Source organism: Sminthopsis crassicaudata, chromosome 1, assembly GCF_048593235.1.
Source record: "Sminthopsis crassicaudata isolate SCR6 chromosome 1, ASM4859323v1, whole genome shotgun sequence".
NCBI lineage: Eukaryota > Metazoa > Chordata > Mammalia > Dasyuromorphia > Dasyuridae > Sminthopsis > Sminthopsis crassicaudata.
In genome coordinates, this window is record NC_133617.1 from 389,618,713 (window position 1) to 389,630,871 (window position 12,159).

Below are 12,159 nucleotides of genomic sequence, written 5' to 3' on the forward strand. Positions count from 1 at the left end.
TCTTATAGCCTAAACTCTTTTGCCTCTTGGAAAATAAAGGGGCTCTACTAGTGATCATTAAAGTGTCTTTTATCTCTTAACATCCTGCTTCATCTGTGAGAACCTTTATATTGCTGAACTGTGGGATTTGTCCACTAAAGGAAGCCTTCAAAAGTTTCAAGAATAGATAAAACTAACTACAAACTGGAGAAAAAAAAGTGTTAAAGCAATGTCTCCAAAATCCTTTGAACATATACCCTATCAGCAAAAAAATTCTTGAATATGCACTCCTAATATGTGTATTTAATGACATTAAATGCATTGTTCTACTAATGATCACACTATAAAAATTATGCCAAAAGTATATGAAATAATACTTGTTATACTATAGTCAATAGGGAATCACTAGAGCCTGATTCCAGTCAGAAAGTGGTATGTTTAAGACCTGCATCATTTTGAAGACAGTCCAGAGAGGAAACTTGAATCATAGAAACTAATAAGGGGACTACTGTAATCGTCCACATAAAAGATGGTGAATATTTGTTGGGTTTCATCCTGAGCAATTCCTTAAGTTATTTGCAAAACAAACAGGGGACAGACAAGCTCTTATTCAATGGGCACTAGCTTGTTATGAGGCTAAGAGGAGAACTGAAGGGGGAAGGAGAATACACAATAGAAAATAGAGTAAGGAATTTTCCCAGTCCAAATAGTCCAGTCCACATGCTTGCCATAGTTATTACTACTCCCAATTAATTTCAGAAATGAGGAGGGGATGTGGCTTGCAGTAAACTAGCTTCCACTCTCTAGTCACACCTGGGATCAGTCCTTCCTTTGGAGACTAAATGACTTGAAATGGTAGATAATTATATACCCCTTTACCTAAAAATACTCAACTTTGGGGAGTAGAGGAGTGGAACAAGTTTAAAAAAAAAAAAAAAAAATTCAAGATCAGAGAAAAGCTACTGAATAAAAAAAAAAAAAAAAAAAACATGAGAAAATATACCTCTGCAACATCAGCCAATGACCGGGAGACGAATGAGTCCCGAGAATTTCCATCTAGCAAGCTGGGGCCCAGAAGAGAAGTACCACTGGCAGTCCCAACAGGAGTTGGAAGCATCTTCCGGCCCTTCTCTGGTGAGATGAAACTTGCTATGTAGTAGACAGAAGAAATAAAAATTACTAAACTTTTAAATTTTTTTTTCTAAAACAATGCTGAGTATTTGATGTAACGACATATAAGTATAATTGATTCCTGACTTAATTGATGTCTGCACATGACTTACTCAGGACCATTGCTACCATCAGAGGTCAGTAGAGTTTAGTATAGTCAGTAGAAAAAGAAAGGTAAGTGTAATCCCAAATCTCAAATATTTGCAAATCCTACTCATCATTCAGAATTTTTGAAATTTCTTTTAAGAATTGTTAGGCACATGATGCTAATTCTCATTAATCTGGGGGAGGTAAAGAAGATATCAACAAAGAAACATTTTTAAAGGGCCTACTATGTGCCAAGTATTGTGCTAAAAGCTTTGCAAATATTTTTTCATTTAAGTGTCCCCATCAAACTGTGAAGTAGAGGTAATTAATAATCCCATTTTATCATCAGGAAACTGAGGCAAACAGAAAGAAGTTAAAAGACTTGGCCAAAGTTATACAAACAATAAATAAGTCATTTGGTCTTCCTGATTCCAGGTCTAGTGCTATTTCCACTGTGCCAGCTAACTGCTTCAAGAGACCAATTTAGGGTTATTTCAGGATGTGAATTGAGAACTTGGGTTGATTATAGACTTCTGTGCAGCATAATCACATTTGTATATCTAAAGCCTATTTTATATTCAAAGTAAAGCATAGCAGTAGAACAGGGAAATTCCATTTTTGCTCTTAGTCCTGAATATTTGAATATTGTGCATCCTATCTTCAAGTTAGACTATGATGGGGGGAGCAAGATCTATTGATTTACAGAATATTTAAAACATGACTAGAACTGTGTCAAGAGATGACAAATAACATTTCCAGCTATGCAGAGGACTATATGTAAGTAAAACGAACTTACAAACTAGAAGACTCATTGAAAAAAAAAAATCACTACATACAAATAATTTAGGGGAAAAAAAAAAAAAAAAGGAGTACAAAATAGAGGTAACAGCCATGCTCTATACATAAAAAGTGCCATCATTCGGGGTACAAGGGAAAGTCTTTGGAAAAGAAAGGAACTTCTGGACCTGTTTCACAAGTTCTCAAAGGAGTAAAAGTATGAACCATTGAGTGCTAAGTAGCTCACAAGGTTCTGGGGAAGGAGCCTTAAAATACAGACTAGAGCAAAGGTCAGAATATAAAATATCGTGATCAGTTCACAATTTCTGAAGAATCAATGTCAAATGATCATTAATTAACTAAATGACCCATGCAAGTCAAGGGAAGTAAGTTTCTGTCTCAGGTGCTTATTCCTACAGAAGCATTTTCCCCTGGGAATCAAGGATCTACGTTTATTGTATTCTATTAGACAAACTCACAAAACAGGCTGCTAAGAGAAGAATCTGTAGAATCATTGGGGTACCACTGCGGATCATGGGTGGGAGATGCAATCCAATTTTGCTGAGGGCTGCTGGATGGGGATGGAAGACTTTTGGAGCTGTCACTACCATTCAATTTTGCTGGAGAAAGAGAGACTCCTTCACCTAAAAAAGAATATTTTATCATTAAAATTTCAATCAGAAGAAAAAAAAAATCAGTGTTCGGGTTCTGCTCATTTCACTTAGCATCAGTTCATGTAAGTCTTCAGGACTCTCTGAAATCATCCTCCTGATTGTTTCTTATACAATAATATTCCAGAAGATTCATATATCGTAACTTATCCAGCCATTATGGGCATTCAATTTCCAGTTTCTGGCCACTACAGAGGGCTGCCATTTTGTACATGTAGGTCCTTTTCCCTCTTTTATGATCTCTTTGGGATATAGACCCAGTAGAGACACTGTTGGATCAAAGGGTATGCAGTTTGATAATCCTTTGTGGCCACTTTACTTTCTAGAAACCATGCTTTCTTAAGGGAATCAAACAGGACTTTTTATTTCTCATTTAAGCTACTAGCTTCTCAAGGACAAATATCTTTTTTGGCTGAGGCAATTGAGGTTAAGTGACTTGCCCAGAGTCACACAGCCAGGAGGTGTTAAGTGCCTGAGGTCACATTTGAACTCATGTCCTCCTGACTTCAGGGCTGGTGCTCTATCCACTGTGCCATCTAGCTGCCTCCTCAAAAATCTTTTCAATAAATTTGCTAAAGACCCAGGTAAGATGGTAGAGACAGTAACATATTTCTTTTTAATGGAGCACACAAGAGTTTTTCTGATTCCAAGGAATAGAATTGTTACTTACTATATTGGCCAGAACTGATGGCAATCTCAATGATGGAATCACTAATCTGAGTCGAAGGTTCTCCCTGTGATAATACATCCTCAGGGGGTCCAGGAAGAGAAATGTCAAGCAGAGCAGAGACATTGGGTGGAGAAAGCCGGGTACTAGATCCCTCAGATGTAGGAAGGGAAGTAGAGAGGCCATTTTGGACAGGGGCTTTGGACAGTTCAGACAAAGAGAGAACAGATGAACCCTGAGGGAAGAAAAACACAAAAATTACCACAAAAAACAAGTCAGAGTTTGTAACATGTGGAGAAAAATTTCTCAGATATAAGACTAAGAGTGGATCAAATATCCTGAAAAAATCTCTAGCCTATGTTGTTATCATTTATTAATTGGAATACCAATAGAGAAAGTAAAATTAATCTAGACTGACTTGCTCTTCTCCACTAAAATGAACTTTGAACCATAAGATCTAGAATTAGAAGCAAAAGGCCTTTTTTTGTCCAAAGAAACTGAGGCCCAGAGAAGCTGGGTTGACTTGTCCACATTCATAATGGCAGTGTGAATTCAGGTCTTAGGGCTCTTTCCATGGCATCACAATGCTGCTGAAAGTACGTGCTTTGGTTTCTGAAACCAGCATTTCAGTGTCCACAAATCCTAGGCTTTCTACCAAGATCCACAAGAAAGGTTAAGGTAACTTCATTGGCAAAAGATGGTTCTAATATGGGAATGAGATGTAGAATATACAACTCTACTTGGAAAAGAGAAGGAAATAGCCTAAAGAAGACAGGCCAATGAAGATAATTTCAAATGAGACAAACACTAAGAGGCTATGTGAACTCCTTTCTAGAATTATCCAGGAAACAATAAAAGTAGGACCATTAGCTAGACAAAGGTCATGGAAGATGAGGAAGGAATGCAGGTCTGATATACTTGGAAATGAATTCTGGCTTCATGGCATTGTTTAGAACTTGCACAGTACTTGGACTTACCTGGAAATTCTGAGCTACAGATTCCTGTTCAGGCCTTGTGGGGATACTGATGAAAGGAACACGGCATCCATCACTTGTGCCCTAGAAGTAGAAAAGGGATAATAGAAAGTTTTCCAATTAATTTTTTAAAATTTTATTAAAGTTTTTTATTGACAAAACATATGCATGTGTAATTTTTCAACACTGACCCTTGCAAAACTTTCTGTTCCAAATTTTTCCCTCCTTCTCCCCACCCCCTCGTCAAGATGGCAGGTAGTCCAATACATGTTAAATATGTTACAATATATGTTAAAATCCAATATATGTATACATATTTATAGAGTTATCTTGCTACACACACACACACAAAAAAAAAGGATCAAGAAGGAAAAAAAAAAAAACCTGAGAAAAAAAACAAAATGCAAGCAAGCATTAACAGAAAGAATGAAAGTGCTATGCTATGCGCTTCTCTCTCTATGAATGGAGATGACGCTCTTCATCACTGAACAACTGGAATTGGTTTGAATCATCTCACTGTTGAAGAAAGCCACATCCATCAGAATTGATCATCTTGTTGCCATGTATAATAATTGCCTAGTTCTGCTCATTTCACTCAGCATCAGTTCAGTAAGTCTCTCCAGGCCTTTCTGAAATCATCCTGCTGATTGTTTCTTACAAAACAATAATATTCCATAACATTCATATACCACAATTTATTCAGCCATTCTCCAATTGATAGGCATCAATTCAGTTTCTTGCCACTACAAAGAGGGCTGCCACAAACATTTTTGCACATGTGGGTCCCTTTCTTTCCTTTAATGGATCTCTTTGGGATATAAGCCCAGTAGAACTGCTGGATCAAAGAGTGTGCACAGTTTGATAACTTTTTGAGCATAGTTCCAAACTGCTCTCCAGAATGGTTGGATCTACTCATAGTTCCACCAACAATGGTGTCCCAGCTTTCCCACATCCTCCAACATTGGTCATTATCATTTCCTGTCATCTTAGTCAATCTGAGAGGTGTTCGGTGATTATCTCAGAGTTATCTTAATTTGCATTTCTCTAATCAATAGTGATTTGGAGCAAATTTTCAAATAACTAGATATAGTTTCAATTTCCTTATCTGAAAATTGTCTGTTCATATCCTTTGACCATTTACCAACTGGAGAATGGTTTGATTTCTTATAAAGTTGAGTTAATTATATATTTTAGAATGAGGCCTTTATAAGAACCCTTAAATATAAAATTGTTTTCCCAGTTTATTGCTTCCCTTCTAATTTTATCTGCATTAGTTTTGTTTGTACAAAACCTTTTAAACTTAATATAATCAAAATTATCTATTTTGTGATCAATAACGATCTCTAGTTCTTTTTGGTCACAAATTCCTTCCTCCTCCACAGATCTGAGAGATAAACTATCCTATGTTCTTCTAATTTGTTTATATTATCATTCTTTATGTCTAGATCATGAACCCATTTCGACCTTGGTATATGGTATTAGGTGTGGGTCAATGCCTAGTTTCTGCCATACTAGTTTCCAATTTTCCAGGAGATTTTGTCAAATAGTGAATTCTTATCCCAAAAGCTGGGATCTTTGGGTTTGTCAAACACTAGATTGCTGTAGTTATTTACTATTTTGTCCTAGTGAACCTAACCTATTCCACTGATCAACTAGGCTATTTCTTAGCCAGCACCATATGGTTTTGATGACCACTGTTTTATAATATAGTTTTAGATCTGGTACATCTAGGCCACCTTCGTTTGCTTTTCTTTTCATTAATTCCCTTGAAATTCTTGACCTTTTGTTCTTCCAGATAAATTTTGTTATTTTTTTTTAGGTCAGTAAAATGGTTTCTTGGGAGTTTGATTGGCATAGCACTAAATAAATAGATTAGTTTAGGTAGTATTGTCAACTTTATTATATTCGCTTGAACTATCTGAGAGCACTTAATATTTTTCCAGTTGTTTAGATCTGACTTTGTGTGAAAATTGTTTTGTAGTTTTGCTCATATAGTTCCTAACTTACTCTTGGCAGATGGATTCCCAAATATTTTATACTATCAACAATTATTTTAAATGGAATTTTTCTTTGTATCTTGCTATTGGATTTTATTAGTGATGTATAAAAATGCTGATGATTTATGTGGATTTATTTTGCATCCTGCAACTTTGCAAAAGTTGTGGATTATTTCTAATAGTTTTTTAGTTGATTCTCTAAGAATACCATCATATCATCTGCAAAGGGAGATAATTTGGTTTCTTCATTGCCCACTCTTAATTCCTTTAATCTCTTTTTTCTCCTCTTATTGCTGAAGCTAGCATTTCTAATACAATACTGAATAGTAATGGTGATACTGGGGCAACCTTGTTTCATCCCTGATCTTATTGAAAAATGGTTCTAGTTTATCACTATTACATATGAAGCTTGCTGATGGTTTTAAATAGATGCTTTTTTAAGGAAAAGTTTATTTATTCCTATATTCTCTAGTGTTTTTAATAGGAATAGATGTTGGATTTTATCAAATGCTTTTTTTGCATTTATTGAGATAATTAATTTTTTTTTGGTTAATTGATATAGTCAATTATGCTAATAGTTTTCCTAATATTGAACCAGCCCTGCATTCCTGGTTTAAATCCTACTTGGTCATGGTGTATTACTGTGGGGATGATTTTCTGTAATCTCTTTGCTAATATTTTATTTAAGATTTTTGCATCAATATTCATTAGGGAGATTGGTTTATAATTTTCTTTCTCTGTTTTCATCCTACCTGGTTTAGATATCAGTACCTTGTCTGTGTCATAAAAGGAATTTGGTAGGAATCTTTCGTTCCCTATTTTTTCAGATAGTTTATATAGCATTGGAGTTAATTGTTCTTTAAATGTTTGGTAGATGGTAAATCCATCTGGTCCTGGGAATCCAATTATTTTTAATAGCAGCTCACGTGTACAGGAACTATAGCTTAAAAAACAAAAAACTACAACTTATTTTCACCTTGTATTAGTCCTTGGTTTTAAGACATGGTTCCTTTTATGGAATAAGATTAGGTATGGAGAAGAGTGCAAACTCAAGAGTCAAGTCTAGACAGCCCCTTGATTTAAGAAAGGTTTTTATATTTTAAAATAAAATAAAATTTCATGAGGGCCACACACTTTGCTGACCCCTTTGCTGGGGAGAAAAAAACAAAAACAAAAAAAACCTTAAAACTTTGTTTTTGTTAGAATAGGTGGCTTTCTGGTTATAAGAAGTAGAAAACTAAACATTCAGAAATAAATGTGATATAAAAGCTTATTGTGATGAATTAAAATTATATAGAGTAACCAAACTAAACACATATTTGAAGTGTCTGACTGGTTCACAGCAGTGATTTGGACATTACATTTGTATTATTGGATCTAAGATCACTTTGGGTTTTCACAGCACATCACAATACTAATTTGTATTTAATTTTCAGTCAAGTGTCTAAAATATGCTTCTCACACAAGTACAGATTATAAGGAATATCTTTATGCTTGGCTGACTATTCCAATTAGATCTATATGGCTTCTCAATATATTTGCTATGCCTCCTAGCTTTGTGTGTTAGAAATTTCTTAAGCAATAACATATAGTTCTTAAGTAGCCCAAAAAAAAAAAAAAAAAAAAAAAAAAAAGGCAGAATAGGGTAAAAGATAGAAAAACAGAAATAATTTGCATAATTCAATGACAAAGATACATGTTCCTGATACAAACCCCCATAGCTGATATGGCATCCCCATTCTGATGTGAGCTAGCCAAGTTTTGTCCTGTCACTGTGGCTGTCACTTCCTCTGAAGGCAACTGTGTTATCCCAGGCAAACCCTCAGGATCCAGAACAGGAAGTGGGCTCCCAGGGATAATACCAGCACTTTTAGCTGCCAAGTCAATGGCACCTACGGGGAAAAAAGAAAGGATTAAAATGGTTTTCTGAAATAAGTAGTGACATTCTCTTGCTGAGGTAATAAAAATATTCTATCAACCACAAAGAACCCATTTTTAAATGAGAAGTCAATAGCTTATAAGATTTTCCTTCCAAGGGCTTAGGAGATATGCATTTGAGAAGGTAAAAGAAAAGAACACTGCAAAAAGTATCACTCAGAACTTGGGGATGGCTGCAAATTCACCTCATGCTTAGCCATGGAAACTTACTGGACAGATGATTAGCAGTCTGGGCTGGAAGAACCTTGGGCACAATAGGTCGAGACAAAGCAGCTTTGGTCAGAGAGGACTGGATTGGCCTAAATGATCCTCTTCCTATAAGATGGGAACAGAAGTCAATTTATAGAAAGCACTTCAATATGAATAACAATTAGAGAATGATTTGAGCATAACATGAATTTGTTTACTTTTATGCTCTAGTTTGTCCAGGAGAAGCAGCGAGAGAACAAAGAAAACTGGATCACTTCACAATAATTCAGAAACTGCAACCCTTTCAATACCCACCTTCCACAAGAAAATTTCAAATCAAGGCAAAGTTCAAATTTAATGCATATCTTCTGGCACAGTAGAAGCTAAGGACTGAGGAAAGCTCTGACCTTCCCTACTTTCTACCATGGCCAAGGTCCCCTACTTTCTCACCAGGAACTATGATGCAGGCCAACCAAAGTCCAAAACCTCATTGTCATTATTTATTTTGAGCATTTATGCACTTTGTAACGATTTAACATGTATGAAATACTTCTACATTTTGGCTATCTTACTTTTTTTTTTTTTTTTTTTTGGAATGTGCCCTTCATTGATTAATTTTGTCTTGTGTCTCAATCCTATTTTCAACTTAAATCCCCTGGTTTTTGTTGCTCAATTTTATATACTTCAAAGATTTTTAGGAATTCATGTGGCATTATAGCAGAATAAATAATTTACAAAAGGAACCAAAAGAAGTAAACTACAGCTATCATCTACAGTAAGCAATATACAATAGCAGAAATTGCAAGTCCTTCTCCAATGATAATGTTCAGTTAGAATTCCAAATGTATTTCAAACATGGATGTTATTTACGCACGACAGAAGAACATAACAATTCATTCATGCCAAGTACACCTATGATCCAAATTAAGGAAAATCACAGGTAAATTTAAGTGGAACTATGGAAGAACTTACCTGTTATAGAGGAATTTGACATAATGGAGAAAGAACACACATTATGGGATGGATTTCCTGATGGTCTAGGGAGCAGTGTTCTCTAAGGGGAAAGAAAAGAACAAAGATATAAGGAGTCAAATTCATTTAAAAAAGACTTAGGAGACATGTTCATAATAAACATTCTAAATAAAACATGTTTGACTTATGAAGTAAGAGGTTTTCTTATGTAAGAATTCTATGAAATAAGAAAGCAATGAAACTTTTGAGTTAGTCTCATATCCTTTTATCTTAAAGTTTCTAACTATGGATAATAAGCACCGTAACATTATATATTTATTCTCATCCTCATTAAGTTGGAATCAAATCATTTAGTCTCTTTCAAATGGGTCTGGATTGCTTTATTAATTCCTGAAGTAGTAGGAAGAACAAATGATAAATCACCAATTACACATATGATGGGAAAAATGAGTAATATTAAAAGGTCTCTCAGGTGTTCCTATATTCATTTATTTAACAAACATTTATTCTGGGCCTAAGGGCATAAGGTCTGATGTTTAGACAAAGATAAATAACAGACTCCTATTCTCAAGAACCTACAAATTAATTGAAGAAATATTTTGTTTATAAACACACACATATATTAATACACATATGCTTATGTGTACATATATAGACATAAACAAGTATAGAAAATAACAAGAGCACTGGAGAGGGATGGGGAATTGAGGAAGATAACATTAGAATTTGCCAATAAGTAGATTTCAATACCTAGAGATTTTTGGAAGAGTAAAGATTAGTAGAATTCCAAGAAGATGGAAAAGGCTAGAAATTGGAGGATGAATCCAGGAAATAGTGAGTATTTTATAATATAGGGAACAAGAAGGCATAAGTATGAGAAAGGAATAGATAAGGAAGGATGGAGTAATAAAGTAGTTTGGTAGGCTAAGAGTTATGTATAAATCTTATTAAAAGGTATGCAACAGGAGACCACTGCAGTCATATTATGATCAGAAAGACCTAATTAGAAGTATCTGGCAATAGAAATGAAAAAAAGATAGAGATTAAGCCTAAAGGTAATGAGAGAAATTCCTAGGTGAAGGCGAGTGGAAATGAAAAAAGATTTTCAAGGCAGAATTGATAGAGCAGGATCTAATATCTGATAAGATACAGGGAAAGGGATAGGAGTCATAATGAGAAGACTCTGAAATTGCTTTCAAAGATGTAATCATGGGGCCCAGTGGCTCTTCTACCAAAAAGATGAACCAAAGTTAGGTGCTACACTAGTCTCATCAGTGGGATAAGCATGGAGAAGATGCTGAATGTGATATTCCAAGACATGATTTCCAATCTTTTTCCTGTCACTTGTCACTTAGAGGCTGCATGACCATGGCCAAGCTACTGCATTTCTCTGAGCCTCAGCTTTCTTACCCATTAAAAGAGAACAATTGAAAAGTACACACTACAACAATGGAAATGGAAAGAATAATAAATACGAGACAGTCAAAATTGAATGTTGAGAAATTTAAAACAAACTTCATCCGTAATCAGTCACATAAGATGTTAACCCTTCCTCCCCAGAGGGAGGCAGGGGTCCATGGGCATAGGGTATGTCATATAATAAGGCAGACAGATTGTGCTGAATTTTCTCTGCGTCTCTTCCCCTCCCTCCCAATTCTTCCTTTTTTTCTTTATCATAAGAAATTGATCCCTGGAATGTGAGAGAGGGGACATAGGAGGAAATCTAGACAATGACCTGTTTCTATAGGTACAATAATTAGCTCTTCTGACCTGTACTACCAATGGCTTCCGCAGGTGTCTATTTCGTAGCTTTCTTGGCTTTGGCAAGAAGAAATCCGACTGCATCTGCAAAGGAAACCAGGCAAGAAAGATAAGGCCTTTAATCTTGATGAGAAACACCCACCAAATACCTATTCCTTTTCTCTATAGAAGTGAATTTTGATTTCAAAGACCAAACTCAATAAGAAACAAGCTTTTTATAGTATCTCTGGAGTAATGTGTGAGCTTATCTCTTGTGGAGACAGATCTTTCATATATGCTTTCTGTACTTACACCGATTGTGTCAAGATGCTGTCGAAAAGTCAACTCTGCATCCTTGCTAGGTGAAAACAGCTTTCCATGTCGGCTATTGGGTGGCAAGGTTGTTGGGACTGCAAAAAGCCCTCCATCAGAATCACTGTTTCCTGAACTGGATGGAGCGGCTACCAAAAGAGGTCTTGGAGGGTTTCTCAAACCTTTAAAGGGGAAAAAAAAAAAAAAAAAAAAAAAAGAATGATCTCGATTATAGTATTATCCACTTATAAAGGGAGGGAAGATCAGGTTAGTTGGTCTCAGATGAGGAACCTGAAGCCAATCATGGTGAGATGAAATGCCAAAGGTCAGAAAGGTTGAAAAGGAAAGAGTTGGCATTTTATCATAGCTCCTTTGACATCTAACCTAGTATACTGTTTCTTATATGTTGTCTTCCCTGATAAAAGAATTAAATTTTGGGAAAAATTATATAACAAACTATGAGGATGAATGATTTTTCATGAAATCTCTCTATTTTGATACACATAAACCATGCACTTCCTTATTATTAGGTGGAAAGAGGGAAGGAAGGAAGCAAGCATTTATATAATATCTATTACATATCAGCTACTATGTTAAACATTTTATAAATACCACCTCATGTGATCCTAGTAACAACCCTACAAAGTAGGCATTGTTATTATACCCTCCTTACAGTTTAAGAAACT

General features: G+C 35.3%; 1 protein-coding gene across 3 annotated transcripts in view; it reads right to left on the reverse strand.

The window, feature by feature from the left end:
- CRAMP1 (cramped chromatin regulator homolog 1) overlaps window positions 1-12,159 on the reverse strand; it is a 99,009-nt gene that overhangs the window by 5,094 nt on the left and 81,756 nt on the right. For all 3 annotated transcript variants that reach the window (XM_074279613.1, XM_074279612.1, XM_074279611.1), the window contains exons 12-20: window positions 11,474-11,655; window positions 11,192-11,266; window positions 9,422-9,503; window positions 8,471-8,575; window positions 8,036-8,214; window positions 4,329-4,409; window positions 3,355-3,586; window positions 2,493-2,657; window positions 983-1,128 (exon numbers count right to left, since the gene is read on the reverse strand). In XM_074279613.1, coding sequence (XP_074135714.1) covers window positions 983-1,128; window positions 2,493-2,657; window positions 3,355-3,586; window positions 4,329-4,409; window positions 8,036-8,214; window positions 8,471-8,575; window positions 9,422-9,503; window positions 11,192-11,266; window positions 11,474-11,655 — 1,247 coding nt within the window. The remainder of the gene's footprint in view (window positions 1-982; window positions 1,129-2,492; window positions 2,658-3,354; window positions 3,587-4,328; window positions 4,410-8,035; window positions 8,215-8,470; window positions 8,576-9,421; window positions 9,504-11,191; window positions 11,267-11,473; window positions 11,656-12,159) is intronic.